The 20,488-nt window shown below is 40.0% G+C and overlaps 2 protein-coding genes across 2 annotated transcripts in view; both read left to right on the top strand.

The window, feature by feature from the left end:
- Positions 1-6,265, top strand: part of dnah1 (dynein, axonemal, heavy chain 1) — a 32,674-nt gene extending 26,409 nt beyond the window's left edge. The window contains exons 71-79 of the mRNA XM_069148695.1: positions 1,237-1,407; positions 1,584-1,763; positions 2,012-2,188; positions 2,911-3,081; positions 3,234-3,364; positions 4,278-4,422; positions 4,807-5,013; positions 5,244-5,478; positions 5,909-6,265. Of these exons, the coding sequence (XP_069004796.1) occupies positions 1,237-1,407; positions 1,584-1,763; positions 2,012-2,188; positions 2,911-3,081; positions 3,234-3,364; positions 4,278-4,422; positions 4,807-5,013; positions 5,244-5,478; positions 5,909-6,030 (1,539 nt within the window). The 3' untranslated portion in view covers positions 6,031-6,265. The remainder of the gene's footprint in view (positions 1-1,236; positions 1,408-1,583; positions 1,764-2,011; positions 2,189-2,910; positions 3,082-3,233; positions 3,365-4,277; positions 4,423-4,806; positions 5,014-5,243; positions 5,479-5,908) is intronic.
- Positions 6,266-6,292: 27 nt separating this feature from the next.
- mapkapk3 (MAPK activated protein kinase 3) lies at positions 6,293-19,902 on the top strand. Its single transcript, XM_069148573.1, has 10 exons — positions 6,293-7,094; positions 12,156-12,295; positions 14,640-14,704; positions 15,070-15,149; positions 15,257-15,383; positions 15,542-15,617; positions 15,771-15,895; positions 16,326-16,411; positions 16,530-16,610; positions 18,473-19,902. The coding sequence occupies exons 1-10, from the start codon at positions 6,813-6,815 to the stop codon at positions 18,626-18,628; spliced, it is 1,218 nt and encodes a 405-aa protein (XP_069004674.1). The 5' UTR covers positions 6,293-6,812; the 3' UTR covers positions 18,629-19,902.
- The last annotated feature ends 586 nt before the right edge of the window (positions 19,903-20,488 follow it).

Genomic DNA, 20,488 nt, shown 5'->3' with positions numbered 1-20,488 from the left:
TTCTGACCTGACTTTAGGTTCATGTGATCAACCAGCTCAACGAAGTATGTGAAAGTATGGCATATTTCATTTCCAGTTGCCAGCAGGGGCCGCTATGACTATGAGCTAATATTACCATACAGGTGTATTCAGGGCCGGACTTTTATCAGTCATGTAACGTTTGAGGAAGATTGGAATATGTACATAAAAGTTACAGCAACTTGTCGTTTCATGGCGAAACGCTCAAAATGGCCGCCATGCCACGGGCACAGCGTTGGACAAAAACAAATTCTTTTGATAACTTTTCATCTCCCAGGTGCTAAGATAGGAAAGACAAAACTTCAGGTCGGTACGTCAAAGTCTGTAGGAGGAGTTCGTTAAAATATAACAGGTGCGATTCGCCAAAAATGGCGACTAAATTGAAAATGGCGGACTTCCTGTTTAGTTGCGGTCATACTGCCAAGAGACTTTTTTTGTACATATTGATGTGATACACATACAAACATTTTGGTGCATGTAGGTGAAACTGGATACCGGGGCTGCAGTTTATGCGAGCCATTTGACCACGCCCACTCTCAAAACACATATCAGATGTTATGGACTGTTATCATACATGTAACGTTTGGAGGTCGGTCCATGTACGTAAGATTTAATTCAACTTGTAGTTTCATGGCGAGACTCTCAAAATGGCCACCACGCCACAGGCACACCCATCGACGAAAACAAATTATTTTGATAACTTTTCGTCCCAAACATGTTAACAGTGAACTGACTCAATTTCAAGTTGGTCCGACAAAATCTCTAGGAAGAATTTGACAAAGTACAACATGTGCGAATTGCCAAAAATGGCGACTAAATTCAAAATGGCAGACTTCCTGTTGAGTTGACGTAATGGTGCAATGTAACTTTTTTGTACATCTAGGTGTGATACATATGTTCACCGAATTTCGTGCATGTAGGTAAATGTAGCCGCCGGGGCATCTCTTTAGGGGGCGCTACCGAGCCATTTGGCCACACCCACTTGTGACTCCACTAGAATACGAAATTTTTCGCCAGGAAAGATGTGTGTACCAACTTTCATGAGTTTTTGAATTCATTGTTAAGAACAAGGACCGAAAAGAAAAATAATTCCTTGGATAACAATAGAGCTTTCACACCATCGGTGCTCGGGCCCTAACAACACGACCACAGAGCTGTCCAGTCACTTTTCAAGTGTTAAGTGCTTTCTTCACTGTTCATTTTCCTCCTCCTCCACAGGTTCACAAAGACTTCCGCCTGTGGCTCACAAGTCTTCCCTGCAGCAAGTTCCCTGTGTCTGTTCTCCAAAATAGTTCCAAGATGACCATTGAGCCTCCGAGGGGCATCAAGGCCAACCTACAGAAAACCTACCTGAAGCTCACCGATGATTTTATCTCTTCTTCCACCAAGGTCTTCATCTCTTTCAGTTACCCTTCCAATGAGTTCTACTCTGCTCCTCATGATAACCCCTTTTTCACTTAATTTTCTATTTAGAAATGTGCATCTTTTCATCAATCTATGTTTTAAAGTGTTAAAGTGTGCCATTAATAGTGTACTATCTCCCACCTTTTTTTTTTCTTCTCTAGAAAGCACACTTCAAATCTTTGCTCCTGTCTCTCTGTATGTTCCATGGAATTGCTTTGGAGCGGAGGAAGTTTGGCCCTTTAGGCTTCAACATTCCCTATGAGTTCACTGATGGTGATCTGAACATCTGCATCAGCCAACTCAAAATGTTCCTGGATGAGTACCAGGACGTCCCATATAAGGTGTGGAGTGAAGGCTTCTGTCTGTATTTAACCACCTGTTATGACAACTTGTAACGTCCATTGTGAATACCTTACGGCTATTGTTTCTGATCACTATGGACAGTTGATGTATCAGCTATAAGCAGAGACACAAGACCTTTAGTAGAAGCAAAGCAGTTTTGGTCTAAGACAGATAATATGTGTGTTGATATGTGAGTGTTGTGCATGTTCATTTGTCTGTCTCCCCCTTTTGTCCTCCACCTGTCCAGGTTCTAAAATACACTGCAGGGGAGATTAATTATGGTGGCCGTGTGACAGACGACTGGGACAGACGCTGTCTGCTCAGTGTGTTGGAGGACATCTACTGCCCTGCTGTTCTTATTGATGATCATGTCTACTCCTCGTCTGGAGTCTATCGACAAATAGACACAAATCTGGACATCAAGGTTAGATAAACACAGGAGCATTTAATATACTGTGTGCGTTAGGCTTGACCTGTGTCTGTGTCAGCTGGTATAAAAAGCTGTGTATTGTCTTTGTTGGGGAAGCAAAAAAGTCTGTGATAGGAGTTACATATGTATATTAACTTAAATGAGGACATTTTAAAAAGCAGAAACAGTAATGTGCAAAATGTATTCTTTGCATTAAAGGGTCAAATCACAAAAACAAAGGTTAAAAGAACAATCCTCTTAGACACAACAACACTGACGCATTCATCATCCACATTTTTTTCAAATAGAAATCTATCATAGATTGCAAAAATGTTGCCAGATATCAGGGCAGTTAAAACAATGTATCTTGAGACTTACTGCAGTCTTGGACCTGGTGTATTGATGACATTTTTTAAGATGCTATCTGACAGTACTTAGAGTTCCCCTTTGTGTGTGTTTGTTCTTCAACAAGTTCGTAACACCAAAGAGTGTTTTCTCTGTTTTTGATACCTATCACAAACAAGGACGTGTAAGAAGTGTAAGTATTTACGTCTGCAGTTATACAGGTACAGACATTGTGCATGCTGAGTCAGGATGTGCAGGTTCTGGGTCTAAAAACTTGTAATTTAAACCCAAGCCACATGCAGTCTAATCAACATACTATAAAATCTGACACTGTCGAATTTTGAACTACTGACTACCTCAGTGACCTGTTGTCATGGCAACTCTTACCCTAGGGTTATTTGGCATACATCCGTGGTCTGCCCATCAATGATGCACCTGAGATCTTTGGTCTCCAAGACAACGCTAACATCATCTTTGCCCAGAATGAGACTTTTGCCCTTTTGGGAGCTGTGGTTTGTCTCCAGCCTCGAGCTGCATCTGCGGGGGGAAAAACTCACGAGGAGGTACTGATATAGATAAATTTAAATTCCTTTGCTCTTCTCTTGTCTTTATTAATACTACATATTTTTGTATGTATGCTAATTAAACCTCTGCAATTTGAGAGGTGCAGGACATGTAATGTGCTGTCTGTAATCTGCCTCTTCCTGTACTATAGATAGTGGAGGAGGTAGTGACGGGCATCGTTGAAAAGATCCCTCAGCCTTTTAATGTTGTAGAAGTAGCTGAAAAGTACCCGGTCCTGTATGAGGAGTCCATGAACACAGTGCTCATCCAGGAGGTCATCAGGTAACATTAGGCTGTACTTTAAGACAACACGACAAACCACATCCAAGGTCTGCTTGAAATAATTACACGTCATTCCAAACTGCGGATGTAATCACACAATCAGGGCTTGAAAGACACCATTAACTGTGAAAACATATTTACTACAATCAGGTGGAATGACTTCCATTTATACATATGCGGCAACTTCAACTAGCCTGAAACTTTTACCTTAAATTGTAGTTTATCTGAATTACTTGAATTATAGTCTCGTCTAGCAAGTCGACAAATATCTGCAGTTTTATTTGAGATCAGAGAAGCAAACTGCTATAAAAACATATTTAACAATATTTATATCACCATATGCACTCAGGCCTAGAAGCCTGAATAGATTGGTAATTCTGCCCAATTCAAACAAAATATAATTCCACCTTTTTTGTAAAAAGTAATAAACAGGTAATCACTGATGTTACATCTGTATTTGAGACCAGCATCAGAAATGACAGGTTTCAAAATGTCACACCCAGTTACCATAATGATATGGCTTTAAAATCATACTGTAGCAGCTTCTTCGTTTGCTTGTGTCTGAGCTGTGAGCTGACACAACTTGTAACTTGTTCAGAGTCTAGTTGGAAGCCCGAAATCTTAGAATCAGACGTAGTATTTGTTGAGTCAACATTCCTGTCAGTCTCTTAAAAATATTTTACGTTCCCTTTTTTGTAATGGGGTAATAAACTTTTTTTTTCTTCATATAATGTTTATGTGGGGTTTTTTTCTACACAAGAAAGATCAAAAGAAATGAAACAGACAGTCATTGTCAAGGTGTTTGCTTCTCTGTTTGGTTTGTGTATGTGCCAGCAGCAACTATGAAGAGATTTACTGTATTGTTTTCGCACTAACAGAAAAAATTGATAAATGTTATATACATTTCCTTCAGATATAACAAGTTGCTGGTGATCATCTCTCAGAGTCTCAGCGATATTGTAAAAGCTCTGAAGGGTTTGGTGGTGATGTCATCAAAGCTGGAACTTATGGCCCACAGCCTGTTCAACAACATGGTGCCTGATATGTGGAAAGCAAAGGCAAGAAAACACAACAGTTATTTTACGTTTGTTTGACAGGTGGCACGTCTCAGCCTCTGTAGAGCATTAAGTTACATAGCATATTGCACACAACTTACTATTATATTAATAGTTAAAATAGTCAGGGCAAAGCACATGTTAATGCATTATCTTTTGATTTTAATTTCAAAACAGAAAGTTACCATTTTAAACAATGACCTAATTATTATTTTTTTTTATAACCAAGAAATGCTGAACAACTGAATTATGGACTGATGAGACTCGGTTTTGTATGTGACATTAAATGACCTTTTGGAGACATTCCTGTCCTGCTCTAATAATGCTCTGCTCTCTTAGAATACAAAGAACATACAACAAACACACCTCTTTGCTCTTTTTCTTCAGGCCTACCCGTCTCTAAAGCCTCTTGCCTCATGGGTGTCGGACCTGCTTCAGAGGATCAATTTCTTGCAGGGATGGATCTCTAATGGCCTTCCACCTGTCTTCTGGATTAGCGGCTTCTTTTTCCCGCAGGCTTTTCTCACTGGAACCCTTCAGAATTATGCCCGTCGCTCCGGCATCTCTATCGACACAATTGGATTTGACTATGAGGTCAGACAGTAAGCTGTGTCACTGCAACTATCAATGCTTCACGAGCTCAAATTATATTAATTCATATTCTTCAGGTATTATTACACTTTTAGAAATCTGATTCATGTCTGTCTGAATATAAACAGCAGCTGTCTTTTGTTCCTTTTAGAATCCCTTTGAAACATTAGGTTTTAATTATTTCTACTGACCCTCTTTCTTCCCCATCTCTTTTGTAATGCCCTCTCCCTCAGGTACTAGTGAAGTCAGTGTCAGAGATAAGAGAAATACCAGACACAGGGTGCTACATCCATGGTCTATTCCTGGAGGGGGCTTGCTGGGATAACAAGGCAGGTCAGCTCGGAGAGTCCAGGCCCAAGGAGCTTTACACACAAATGGGCGTCATCTGGCTGGTTCCCAAATTTAACCGCAAACCTCCAACCTCTGGGATCTACGTCTGCCCAGTCTACAAGACGCTTACACGAGCTGGTCAGTACATAACATCCTGGAGAGTGACAGAATTAATCTGTATTACAGCAAATAAATTAGTTAGTGCTTAGCTGTTATGATGTCTTCTGGAAATCTATGTAAAGGAATTATCTGGATTGACCCCATCTCTGAAACTGTTGCTCAGTTTCTGAACTCTGTCACTAAGTGTTGTGTTGGGGTGCTCGCCCAAGTGTATGTGTTGTCTCTCTTTTGGTTATTTCATTACTCACCAGAAATAGCCTGCAGTTAGTGTCGTGTTTCACGAAGTGCCTGAAAGTGCAGCTATGTATTTTCCACCCACAGCATGATGCCAACACCTTGTGCTGGCACGTTAAACTGCTCAGAAACACTTAACTGAGTGTATGGATCCTTTTAAATCCTTACAAATCCTTTTCTACTTGTCAATGAACTGCTCTGTGTATTTTCGTAGGGACTCTGTCTACAACGGGCCACTCTACCAACTACGTGATCGCTGTGGAGCTGCCTACAGATCAGAGCCAGAGACACTGGATTAAACGGGGAGTTGCCCTCATCTGTGCACTGGACTACTGAACACACACACACACACACACACACACACACACACACACTTTTTTAGTTGCTGAAACAACCTGTCTGTGTTCTAAACTGTATTTGTTATTAATATTGTCATCTAAGATGTATTGCTTTCACAAACAGCTCACAGGAGTTTAAGTCTTCCCTTCACTTATTTTCTGCACAGTTGAAAAATAAATTCTCAGCAGGTCCTCTTGTGTTTACGTCAGTGCTCACTGAATACTGAGCCGAATATCCGTCCTGCTCCTTTAAGGCGGGTGCATACGGCCAGTTGGGAAATATGACTGAAGGAGGGTGGTGCTTAAACAACAGTGACAGTGACTGGCCATGTGAGCACAACTAAAGGACTCAAGATCAACGGGAACTGAGATCACCAAAATTATCAACTTAAAGAGACCGGCTGTCTCTTAAAATATCTGACTGGATTTTACTTCTTGAATTTGATTCTGATTCATTGAATTATTTGGATTTCTCCGAAGAAGTCCTGACCGGTAAAGTTGATAGAGCAATACAAACAAAATAAGGCGGGTATTTTAAGAAGATAGTTGTAGTAAAGTTTAAACAAATGTGCTGTGTATTCTGAGCCTGACAAAAGACCCATTGGAATTTATCCTTTCAGAGGCTTTGGTACCCGGGACAGGTAGATGCGTAAATTATCCTGAACCTCTCAGTTTATACGCCAATTCCTGGAGCCCAGCTGGAGACATCGCACTATTTTCGCTGAGTTACTCACGATTTGTCTTCCTGAGCGCCGCTGGTGACAACAAGTCGGCGTAAATATGTTGCAAAATGGAAACGGAAAAGAAAAACCGCCGCAACCGCCAAAGACTGATCAGGACGCACCGACTGTCAATCCGAAACAGCAGCAGCCAGTTCCCATTGCCGCTGACCAGAAGGACACGGATACCCACTTCCCCATGCCAGTTTACCCCAAACTGGATATAAAACGCAATGCAGTGACGGACAATTACAAGATCTCCAGTCAGGTTCTGGGCTTAGGCATCAACGGCAAAGTCCTTGAGTGCTTCAGTAAGAAGACTGGAGAGAAGTGCGCACTGAAGGTATTGAAGTCATCTGACACTCATTAGTATATTATCAACTGAACTGCAGGACATAGGCATATATGTTTACGCTCACTCACTGTAATTACAGACTTAGTACCATTTTAAATGTATCCCAAATTCCCCTTATTGAAAGGGCACCTGTTTTCCTTGTATATACCAACATTACTGGTAATCTCTCACATTGTCTGCAGATAATAACATAGTTGTTTGTCCAAATCAATTTGGAGTAGCAGTATATTTGGAGTTTAGCAGTTATTAAGTTACACCAGTCTTTTAAATCCTGCCCGAAGATATTGATTTTCATGAGCTGATTTCAACTTGTTTTCTTCATGCATCAAACATCTTTGCTGTGTATGTTAATGATATGAGTTAGAAACTTGGTTGATTCGGTTGCCCCGAATCAAGACCTTTGACCTTCACTGAGGTCAGATTTTGGTCACAGATAGCACGTCTCAATCTAACACAGGACAGGAGTGGTCAAAGGTGACGAGCAACACTTTGGTAATGGTGGATAAGAGATTACTTGGTGCGTCTGAGTGTGGGTAAATCCATGAATGTGTAAGTGATGCTTTTGCTTGTGTTTTCACCTGCTACTCATACTGGATTTGACATATACTACATGTTGCCCACTGAGCTCACATATGCTGCATGTGTGCACGCTGGATGTGATCATGGGGCTGTGTTTCCTGGAAGTTCAGGCCGAGCTCAGGATTAGATGCAAGTTAAGGGGCAGCCAAGCGACACACTGCTTCACAGAGACACATGGATTTTGACAAGGACACCTTATTCTGGGTGCAGTGGAAACTCAGGCACGCCTTTACTCACGTATGCACTCTCAAATGCACGGGTCGTCAGGCTGTCACCTGTCACCACTGGGCCACAGACTCGGAGAGATTTACTGGCTTACAGTAATCCATGTGGATCTGAGTTGCCAAAGCTGGCAGCAGCAGTGCCACAGGCACAGCTGTAGTCCCGGGCTGTGTGATAAAAAGAAAAACAAAAGATGAAACGGAGATAAACTGCAGCAGGAAATAGAAATCACAAACAAAAGAGAAAAAGCCTAAAGGGACAAGGCGCTTGATGGCATCATGTCAGAGTTGGAGAGAGGTTGAAAACAATTACTGCTTAGAAATAGCTGCGGAGAAAACGTTTAAGAATATATGTTGCTGAAAAATCCTGCAGGCTACTTGCTGGCTTGAATCGGAGATGAAAATGTTTGGTTGCTTAGAGCTGCCGTTTCATTCTGTGAAAAGGTTTTGTACCATCATGTAACATCTATTACAGTATGAGCCTGTGCTTGACAGACTTCAGCTTCCTTAAAAAAAAAAGCCTGCACTTGGTCAGTGGGACCCAAGTGGAGAAGAAACGAGAGCCTGGCCGATACTGGATTTTTGAGGCGATACCGATATGTATAATATAACACATTCTATTACACATCATTTGACACTGGTGACAAAGATATGTAAAGGAGGCAGGGTTTGACAGTTTACAGTCCACACTGACATCAGTGCATTGAAACAGTAAACCTCCCTGGGAATGTAACGATTATAAATAACCAAAAAACACACACTTATAAATAGAACAAATTCTAATTTATCCCAAGCATCTTTTCTGCATTATATTCTGTAAACACTTTTTTGTTTTCATATTGGCCAACATATACGTCGATATCAATATATCTGTAATGGGCCAATATCGGCCGATAATATATCGACTGATAAGTCGGGCTCTAGAGGAAACAGCATCCACCACATTCAGCCTCTGACCCCCTCTGCTCTGTGAAGAACCTGTTAAAAGCTGGAGAAGAAGACATTAGACAGTCTATCATCTCTGTTGTAGTTCTTGTAGCTCTTCTTCCGGCTGTGGTTTTATTGTGGACTGGATTGTACTGAATCAAGTGACATATTTTTTTAATGTAGGAGTTTAAATGATGTGCCATAAATCTAATTTATTACTGTTAGGAAAAATAGTAACTCATTGTCAGTGTGTAAATTAAGTTACTGCTATGTGTGTAAAGTTTCATCTAGTCTATGCATTAAACTGTAGTTGAAAGGTCACTACTGCATGCACAAATCACGAATTCCTCTCCTGCAACACACATCCCCTCGAAGGAGGAGGAACTGGCTTATCTAGTTTAGCACGCACATAAATTAAAAGCAAACATACCCATATAGTGTGCAAAGAACATTTAATGCCTACACACTCATGTTGCACAACATGTGAACATGCTTATATATGACTGTAATCACGTGCTGTTATGTAACCCCATATGTACAATAAAAGGTGCAAAGAGGGAAGTCTGATTCGGAGTTGGCTGATGCCAGGTGAAGAGCTTACAACTCTAAGACCCTGCACGGACTTCCCTTGCTGCAAGTAAAACTCAGATTTGGGTCCAAGCCTTGTTTTTGTCTGACTGTGGGTTTGATTCTTATCCTATCAGCGCTATGTTACGGTTCTGAACCTAACAATTACATTCCTTGTATTTTCTTTATATCAATGCAAATAGAAAGCAAAACGAAATAATTAAAAGCGTGTGATGTGGAGGGGGGTGAAAAGAGCTGACCAGCTCACTGGGATTTTAATTAAGTGTTGCTCTAAGCGCTAAATGTAATGGATGGATATAGATTTAATCTACTTTGCAGCAGAGCTGGATGGCAGCCATGTAATTCATTTACAGTCATCAAGATTCTTTTAACTTAGATTTGTCAAACCTGGGGAGAGGGGGAGAGCCCGGTGCTGTTCGGAAGGCCTCTTGAGCACAGCCATTAATGACTAATACCATTAGAAGCACAGATCTGTCCTCTGATTTTTCCCTTTACAAATAAAGTGCCAGCTTAGTGTGTGAAAAGCATACTGTCACAGTCTGAACCTTCTTATTAATGTGTTGGAGTGTGCAAGTTAATCAGTCATTCAGTCATGTGGAATAAATGTATCAGAAGATTTGGGGGCCATTGTGGTTGAGAATATTTGTAGTATTCAAAAGAACTGAAAATTGTGTTGATGTATATCAGTCCTGCTTCTCGTTTTTAGGTCACACGGCACAGAGGAACTTTATGCCTATATGGTCTAATTTGGAAATTCACTGGGGATTTTCCTCGCAAGGTTTTGTGTTGAGTAGTTAACTGAAATCTTGGAAAATATGTGTACAAAAATATGTTTTAGGTGTTTTTCTTACTTGACTTGAAAGATTGTAGTCTTTTGAGTGGGTTGGGTATGTTTTTAATATCTGGGATTTTATTTTAATGCAAAAGCTTTGGTTCTCTGAATGGCAATGTCAGTTGGTTGGTCCACCACTTTGGTCCAGATTCAAATGTCTCAATGATCTTTGTGTGTCTGTGTGTAGTGAGAGGTAATGTGCTGTTAAACTCAGTGGGCAGTATCAGGTACATGTGTGTCTTTAGTTTACTGACACAGATCTGATTAGTTCGGGTGTCGGGATGTGGTTCATTGGTTTCTGTGTCTTCTCACTTCAGAATAGAGTCCAGCCGAACATTAACCATCGCAGTCTCTCAGAAAGAGGGTCTCCTTGTATTCCCGTCAGTGTTTGCTGTGTGTATTTTATCCCCACTGTCCTTTTTTATTATGGCCAATTCAAGTTCACTGCAGGAAATTAAGGAAACCAGCAGACAAACTATCTGCTCTGATTGAAGTCATAAAGCTATAAATGACATGGCAGAAAGTAATCTCCCCACTGCTTTGATCAAAGTCAAACTCAGTGGGAGCAGTTGAACAAAATAGGACACATAAAGTAGTGACAAGTCAAGCCACCGGAAACCCTCTACTCCTTTTTTCAACAGCCAGCTGTGCTCTGAACTCTTCATTTCCTCTTTAGCGAGCTGAAGCACAGCGTTACACTTCTGAGCTGTTGTTTCTGACATTTGGAGTCTCCAAGAAACTTCATTTTCAACCTCCCGCTGAATCTGATATTCTATAAAACAATTTAAGTCACCTGTAACACAACACACATTTAAGTATGCGTATCTATCATACGTCAATAAGTCAACCTTCTTGTGTGCGTTATGTACTCCAGGCTCGCTGTGTGACCAGACCGGCCTTGTGAGCAGCAGGGGATCACTACATCACTGTCACATCCAAAAATACACTGACTGTGTGTTATGTCAAAGTCTGCCACCTGCTGTGTGTGTGTGTGTCTGTCTGTGTGTGTGTGTGTGTGTGTGTGTGTGTTTGTGCGCGCGCGCACGTGCTGCACCTGTCTGTGACGTGTGACCAACCTGCCTTAAAAACTAGAAGCGATTACTTGCTTTTTATCAGCCGAACATTTTATTGTCATTTATCCGTGGAATAGGAAATTATTTGAAGACCAAATAAGTGTAACAGCTGACATGAGGCTGTGGATTTGAGAGGCTTTAAAAGCTGAAATAGGTTCAGGTGATCTGGCTGATTATTAAAGTATTAAAAGGGATATTTTCTTATATTGACATTGGAGATGAAAGAAACAATCCATTTATTTTTTACTGACGACTCAACCAGTTATTGTCTCAGTTTAGCTATCAATCACAGTATGTGTTTCTTATATAATCATCTATCCGTTTTCTAAAGCCTAAATTGATGTTTTCAAATTTCCTATTTTTTCTGATGAATAGCCAAAAAATATTCTAATAAAAAATGTACAATGATATGAAATAAAAGTAAATGCTCACAATAGAGAAGCTGGATACAGGAACTGTTTGTCCATTTTCAAATAGTTACTGATAAATGTATTGTTTATCAACTAACTTTGGCTTTAATCAGTATGTGTCAGTATCTGCAAATTGTATTTAAAATGGCATAGAACAATTAAACTTATGTGATATGTTCATGTGTTACATTACACCACAAGCTAAATTATTTCAAACTTCAAACGAATTGTATAGGTTAGTTGTTTGTGTGTTTTTTTTTTTTTTTTTTTAATTAGAGCTTACTCAAAATCCTAAATTGCAAAAATTCTTAAATTGCAACATCATTCTAAACACATCATTTTAATTATTAATAATATTAAACAAGTTTAAATCACTCATTGATTTTGTATCCATCATTCTGTCTCTACGTCTCCTCCAGATTCTCTACGACAGTCCCAAAGCGAGACGAGAGGTGGAGCTTCACTGGCGAGTGTCAGGAGGGCCGTACATCGTGCCCATCCTGAGCCTCTATGAGAACATGCATCATGGGAAGAAGTGCCTGCTCATCATCATGGAGTGGTAGGTTTCATATTTCACCAGTCAGTTTACACACCCCGACCTACCCTGGCAACCATGTGTTTCCTCATTATGTCTTTATTAGTTATCCTGTGTCTAACACAACATTTTAAAAACTCAACGATATCTTAAAGAAATATTGCCTTGAAGCTTAAAACAAGGCTGTTTTCTTATGTCTTGCTAAGAGTTTAAATCAGATTTTCTTCCATGTGACAAATTCCAACAATTCACAGCTCTGAGTAGGACCAACAATTCAAAAATGCTGATGTGGATTTATCTAACGAGCTGATGGAACAAACCTCTTTTGGACAAAAGACTAAAATATCAAACCTATGTATTTGCAGATCAGAAAATAGAAAGTTAGCGTAGCACTGCTCAGTTTTTAGATTTACGACATGCCCAAATGTTCTGACAAGATACTGTCGACACCACAAGTCAACACTGTTCATGATCCTCCAATCACACAGATAACTGTGACATAAATTGAAAGATAAAACTGCTTCCTTTTTTTTTTAAGTAGGTTTATAAGAGCCACATTATTAAACAAGTTTTTAATGGACTATTTTCTGAAACACTATCTTAGTTTGGCTAAATTTAACCAGAGTCAAAAGGTTTTGTTTGCTGTGGATTCCTCCTGTCAAATGGCAACATTTGTTTTTTCGAACATTTTGAGAGGTTTAAAAATCATCTGTGGATCAACCAAACGTATATTATATGACAGTTCATAATTAAAGCTCTTCCGCTGAAAATTATGTGGAAGATTTATTTCTGCATTAATCATATTAATTATGCATTATGCATTATGCATTATGTGGCTCACATATTGCCACATAAAAAAACAAAGCTCACAAATGCTACTGCAGTGACATAGCATAAGCTGTGTGCCAGTGAAGGCAGATCTTTCAGATCTTACAAGCTAAAGGTCAGTCATAAGACCCCAAGATGTCGTCACTGGTGGTGATATAGAGATCGACTGTCTGGGATTCATGTGTCAAGACAAACTGTTTCTTACGTATGCTTTTGCACACACATTCAGGCATTTGAACCCTGGACTTTCTATTGGCCTTTTTTTCTAGTCGGAAACAACATCATACTTGAGAGGAAAGAAAGAAACCACAGCAGGTGTCAAAAAAGGAACAACACTTTCTGTGTTGGTGGGAATTTTAAACAAAGACTAGCTCACTCTTATCATCAACTTTATTAACACAGCTAATGTTTTGTTCAACTGTATTTAGTTGCCGTTTGAGTGTCTGTGTGTGTGGGGGGGATTCACTGCTGTTGGCTGTGTGAACAAGGGTCTAAGGAGGACGGCAACACAGACCACAGCAGTTAGTTAGTTATATAGTCACAGACACATTTGTGTCTCGGCTATCTGTTCATCTGTGAAACACAAAAAGTACGCTCTTACTTAATACATATGAAAGCACATTCACTCAGCAGTGAGCAAAAACAGAAAGGAGAGTTTCAGGTATCGGTGAGTCGTATATGACGTCTGGTTATAAAAGTTAGGATTGAAAAGCACAAACATCTGATTCAAAAACATTTTTGGTGGTGAGAGTCCCTGAACTTTTAAAGAATTTAATCATAGATCTCAGGTATGAAATGTAACTAAAACAGACATGTTGTAGGAGAGTTTCAGGTTGAAGTTATAAAGATATCATAAATAAAATATTGTTTTTATGAACTATTATATGTTTAAATGTACAATAGTTGTCAGACTAAAGATTGCTTAAAACCATAAGTGAATGTAAAGGATGCAGGTGAAGAATAAATACCAGCTGCAACTGAAAAGTTGTTATATTAGATTTACAAAGTTTTAGAAAAAAATTGATTAGCTTTAATACATTAATTATATTTGATAAAGAGACTTTAAAAATAGATGAAATTTCGTCAAGGTGCACCAGTGCACTTTCCTGTGATACTTTTCATATATTAAAAACATTTATTTTACTGGACTCTGTTAATAAATGTACATTAAATCTTAACATTTTAATTTAAACTTTATTTTGGCAAAACAATAGTTCTTCTCAATGCTTTCTTAAGGTGGATCCTTAAAACGTGTCAAACACATCAATTCCTCTTTTTGAATTTACACATTTTTGTAAATATTAAATATGTCTTCTTTTCTGTGATAAAAAAAAATGCCCCCGAATTTCAGAGTAAAAGTGAGTGCACTTTTACAAATGTGCAATTAACAAAAGAGTCAATCATGTAATGAATGTGCTATATCTCAAGTAAGTGTAACATCAGAAATATATTTATTATTCCATGATACCAATAAGTTGATTAATATATTGTTTATCATACATGCAAAGTGAGTACAGTACTTCTCTCTCTGTCTGTTTAGTATGGAGGGAGGAGAGCTGTTCAGCAGAATCCAGGCCAGAGGAGACCAGGCTTTCACTGAAAAAGGTGAGGACTGTTGACGTGATGGACTGTAATGACCTCATAGTGGCACTCGATGTCTTGGAAAGGAGAAGACAGGAAAGTACAGAATAGGACAGAATGTACAGGTTTGATCCTTTCTGCCAGAGACATTTAAGTAAAACTAACAGAACGGTTACCATAACAAACGCTTGATGGAAAAGCTATTCTTTTTGGAAAAGCTCTCAAACACTCCAGGCTGTGACACGAATTCTAAAGTGTTTAACTGATTTGCCTGAACTAACACGGCACTCCACTTCTTTAATCTTATACAAATTTTAATTATGCCAGTCATTGTATAATTTTGGAATTGCTTCTGGTTTGAGAGAGTGTGTTTATCTGTTTCCTCCCAGAGGCATCTGAGATTATGAGAGACATCGGCACGGCCATTGAGTTTCTCCACAACATTAACATTGCACACAGAGACATCAAGGTACGTGGAGATTAAGATCAGCACCTGGATCACAAAGCATAAATCAGTTTTGGCTAGTTCAGTGAAATGTTCACATATTTCTTTTCTTCTTCTCCCTGCATCTCCAGCCAGAGAACCTGCTGTATACCACTAAAGACAGAAAAGGGGTCCTCAAACTGACAGACTTTGGCTTCGCTAAAGAGACCACACTACACAACCCCTTGCAGACCCCCTGTTACACACCATATTATGTGGGTAGGTTGCTTCATGTTGTTGTCTTCAGCTCTTTTTTCAGTATCCTGTCAGATGTTTCAAAAGGAAAAATAATACAGTTGTTGAGTCATTATTTGCCTGTGAAGTACCCCTAATCTCCATTTGTATTGTCTGTGTGTATGTGCATTACCATTGATAAGCTCCTGAGGTTTTGGGGCCGGAGAAGTATGACAAGTCATGTGACATGTGGTCTCTGGGCGTCATCATGTACATCCTGTGAGTACTGGGTGTGTGACTGGGTGGAGGGCAGCAAATCATGTATCATACAAATGTTTTTGTATGATACATTCTGTTTGTGGGTAGCGTCAAAAGAAATGTGGGTTAATCTTTCTTAAGGTTTTAATTTTTTTTCTGTGTTTGTCTCTGCAGGTTGTGTGGCTTCCCTCCATTTTACTCCAACACAGGCCAGGCCATTTCTCCAGGGATGAAGAGGAGGATCCGGATGGGCCAGTATGAATTTCCTAATCCAGAGTGGTCAGAGGTGTCACAGGAAGGTAAGACCCCTCCCCACTACCATCCCCCCAGTGAACTGTGGTCTATAGATTACCTTAGGTGCAAGAGTAGTGCTGCCTTAACACCTCTGAAGATCTGAATCATGTCTCACACTCATCAAATATTCCCTGTTCTTTACACTTGTAAAGGCAACAACAAATACAGTAATCTTATCTAAACTCCCTAGAGCTGGAGTAAACAGCCAGCTGGTATCCTCCTCTTGACTCCTCTTTATTACAGTGTGTGCACTATAATAAATCTAATTTTCCCAGTCACTCTCACTCTTCTCTCTCACTCTCAAATGATCCTATTTCTCTGTGTAAATAGGCCAGTCTGTCCCTGAGACCAGAAAAAGCTTCACAACATACAATATTTGCATGTCTATGTGTCCGGCTTCTACTAATGTAATTATCTTTGCTTTTGTTTTCCTAGCAAAGGATTTGATCCACCAACTACTGAAGACAGACCCCAACGAGAGAATGACCATCACTCAATTTACAAACCACCCCTGGATCAATGTAAGTATCTGTGTCATGTCCAGAAAGTCATTTTATATGCTTCCTGCTCTGTTTCCTGTATGTCTGTGCATCTGTTTCCATACCTTCATCTGTGTGTGTGTGTATTTGCACTCTGCAGCAGTCCATGATGGTTCCTTCCACTCCACTCCACACCACCCGGGTTCTGACTGAAGACAGAGAGATGTGGGAGGATGTGAAGGTCAGAAGCACAATAACACTCACCTCATCTGGTCCCATGTTGGCATTACAGCCTGTTACTGCTAAGCTACCAAAATTTTAGATTTGTCACCAGTGTGCCAGAGGACTCTGTCAATGGTGAAGAGGCAGAGATATCCCAACTTTTAGTCTGTAGTATGGGGTAAGCTCTAAATGTGCTGGTCTCTTCGTATCACAGAATACAAGAGAATTCCAGACTTCATCCTGATGGTTTTTAATGCTTTCTTTTCTAAATTGGAGACTCTAAGCCAAAGCTGAAATAACCCTGATGACATCATGATGATGTCATTCATATGATGTCATGCAGGTCACTTTCAGCCACAGCTTTAAAAAGCTTCTCCAGAGACACAGAGTACATACTGTGTACAAGAGTTATAGAAACTGTACAAAATACTCCTAATGGCCTGTATTCATATTGTTCTGTGTAAAATGAGTGGAGTGTCCCTTTAATGATTGTAATAACTTATGTAAATGAACGAGATTGTTTTGTTTGTCACCATCTTGATGATCCCCCGATTGCCACCTGGAGGGGAAGTAGTCACAGCCTGGAACTGAGTTAGTCCAGTTTTACATTTAAGGCACACACACTTGAACACAAAGTAAATCAGCTGCCCTGTGTTGTTGCTCCCAAGTCTTTTTCTCTGATTAATACAGAGAAGGAAAAACCCTGTCTTTAGTGGCTGTAAATGATGAGTATAATGGGACATTCCTTTACAACAGCTGACTGAGCAAGTTTGAAATGATAAGGTATGAAAAGACCATTTTCAAAATGATATGCGCACAATACTCTACTATTCAGTTATGCAATACGCACTGCTGCATTGTGCAAGAAATTTGCGACCCATATTCTATAAATTAAGATTTCCATTTCTTTTTGGATTATAAAGCAGGTCTAGGTGCTGTATAAGTACTGTGAGAGTGTCAAAACACTCAGTCTGCTAAGGAATGTACACAGTCTGTATTTAGCAACAGTGCTGTTTAGATTATTAAAAGCACGGTCCACTGCAGCCTTTTATGTGGAAGAAAACACAGAGCGGTCATTCCGTAGCAGAGCTAGCAAGCTAAAAGACAGAAGAAAACCATTGGTTGTCCTCGGTGTGTGTCACTCAGAAAAGAGTCAACCAATCAGAAGACAGGGTTGATATCAATGTGCTTTAAAGACTCAAACACAAAACAGTCTGTTCTTGGTAGAGCTCCAGAGAGAAACTTAGAAGTGGAGATGGAAAACCATATTGAGATGCTTGTTTGATACTTAATACCACAAAAAATACCCTCATATGGATATAAAGACTGCAAATAAAACATCAAAATGTGTAAAATATGGGATCTTTAAACCTTCCTGTCAGCACCTCAACAGCTCACTCATCAGTGTCATATCTCCACAAAAACTGATGTCAAAATATCAACTTGTGGTTTTAGTGGGGTTCATGTTCAATATGTCTTAGCCAAGAGTATCAACTTCCTGATGTCTCCATAAGTTGCCTCGCAACTGTTCCCTGAAAAACTCTCGCTCGTAATCCCTGTTAAAATCGCAACTTGACCTTTTTATATTTTGTCTTTTGTGTTACAAAAACTTGAAAATGATGTGTTAGTTAATGTGGTTTAGATGTGCGTGTTTGATTAATTTTGTAAGCTTTTAAAGAGCCAGGCTAGCTGTATTCCCTGTTTTCAGTCTTTGTTACGCTAAACTAATTCCCAGCTGGCTGACGTGACATATGTAACGTGCATGAATGATATCCATTTTGTTAACTGTCAGTAGGAAAGCACATAATTGTAAAACTAAAAGCAACAGTTGAGATCCTCTGACGCTCTTCTCCACCTGATCCTCTGCCTTGTTTCTCACAGGAAGAGATGACCAGCGCTTTAGCGACCATGCGTGTGGACTACGACCAGGTGAAGATCAAGGATCTCGACACGTCCAGCAACCCTCTTCTCAACAAGAGGCGCAAGAAGGCTGCTGCAGGGGCCAAGAGTGGGTCCACAGTCTGCCAGAGTCAGTGAGACGAGGAAATCCAGCCAACAGAGAAATGAAGCTCAGAAATGGGAGAAAAGTTCATGTGCAAAAGAGGAAATTATTTAGAGCTGCTGGTGACTCTTCAAAGACTGGACGTTCTCTGGAAAGGAAATGTTTTTTTGTTTTTTTAAAAAGGGAGAATATCGGAACACCGGTATCAAAGCTGGACATTTATCAGACATATCAAGACATGATATTATGTGTATCTTGTCAATGGTAGGAATTAACATCTATGTTCCCTGTGGGCCTGTTTTTTATTATTTTTATGTACGTATGTAATTTTTTTTAGAGCTTGCCTGTTTGTAAGTGTCTGAGCAGACTTGATGTATTTGTAGTGATTTTGTGTATTTGAATGCTGGATCGCCTGTTTGCGGTCTCCTTTGCAACTATGCACTAGAGTGCAGATCACACACACACACACACACACATATAAACACAGACACACACACACACAGATACACACACACACACACAGACACACACAGACACACACACACACACACACACACACACACACACACACACACAGACACAGACACACACACACAGATACACACACACACACACACAGACACACACAGATACACACACACACACACACAGACACACAGACACACACACACACACACACACACACACACACACACACACACACACACACACAGACACACACAGACACACAGAAACCAACTGTGGACACACTGTGAAACTGGAACACTCTTTATTGCCTGTGTTATCTTAATGTTGTCTTTCTTGTGCTGCCTTCCTTTCAGGGTTTAAACAAGTCTAACTCTGACTGTCTTGTCGAACTGCAGCCTCCATAATGACCTGACAGTTCAACCCCAGGGAGTTTTTTTTCATTGAGGCAACAATAAAATGACCTCATGCTCACTATCAAGTAAAATATTTGACTCTGCGTGTCACTGCTGCACGTCAACATTGTGTCCTATTAATGGAGCAACAAGAGGCAGCTCACAGTCTGTCTGCTTTCTGTCAGTGTCTTGCCAGAGAGCTTCATGTAAGCAGTAGTTGGGCAACAGTTGATTGTGCTACACTGAAGAGTTGTGACACTTTTCTTCAGAAAGGTGCGTGTTTATGGGGGTTGAGTAAAATGGTTCCTGTAAATAGTGGCTGCAGTTTCCCTTCATAATGCAACACAAGCAAGTCAGTGCAACCTTTAAGGTAATCTCACTAAGGTGCTTCTCTTCCATATAGATTGTATTTTTTTATGTGGTTTTGGATTAAATTTATGTGGTCCTCAGGCTGTCGTTTTTTTTTTAATCATGCTGCTTTGTGCAGCAACTATAAAAAGCAGCAGTGGAGTAGCTATTAATAGAGCGAGACGTCTGTTTTTGTCTCAGGAAAAAGCCCAACAGACAAATAATGAGAAAGTCTGAGAGTGTTTGTGGATGGAATTTTACAGCATGTTGTAGATTACATACTTCCTCATTTCGAGGCAGTGGTGAGACTCTGGCCCAAGTCCAAACCGGACCATGCACACTCTCGTTCCGTTTGCGTGGAGTGTCCGCCACATTAAGTGTTGTTCCACCGGGACGAGGCCGAACCTCACTCCCTGAGAAGTGCAGCACTACCGGAGAGACCGAGGTGAAACGCCACACACTTACACATGTTAGTTCCGCGCGTTTATTTGAAACGGAAAAGTAAGTTACCTCGCATCAAGCAGACATTTAAAAACTGTTTTCATGGGCACATGACGGGATTAGAGGTTTGTATTTTGAAATAAACATGTTGCTGTACTTGAAAAAACGGAACATTATTTGACTTTACCGGCTGTGTTGTACAAACTGAGGAACTGTGGAAAAAAATAAATAAATCCAAGAATATAA

Source organism: Embiotoca jacksoni, unplaced genomic scaffold (genome assembly GCF_022577435.1).
Source record: "Embiotoca jacksoni isolate LCO1_2020_lvr unplaced genomic scaffold, fEmbJac1.0.p SCAF_1, whole genome shotgun sequence".
Classification (NCBI taxonomy): Eukaryota; Metazoa; Chordata; class Actinopteri; family Embiotocidae; genus Embiotoca; species Embiotoca jacksoni.
The sequence above is the reverse complement of the archived record's forward strand: the minus strand, read 5'-3'. Positions and strand labels throughout refer to the sequence as shown.

Excerpts from the sequence above, each read along its gene's own strand:
- mapkapk3 (XM_069148573.1), top strand. The coding sequence starts at position 6,813 with ATGTTGCAAAATGGAAACGGAAAAGAAAAACCGCCGCAACCGCCAAAG. Across the intron at positions 15,896-16,325 it reads GTCAGAGGTGTCACAGGAAG|CAAAGGATTTGATCCACCAA; the intron begins GTAAGACCCCTC and ends TTGTTTTCCTAG. Across the intron at positions 16,412-16,529 it reads CAAACCACCCCTGGATCAAT|CAGTCCATGATGGTTCCTTC; the intron begins GTAAGTATCTGT and ends TGCACTCTGCAG.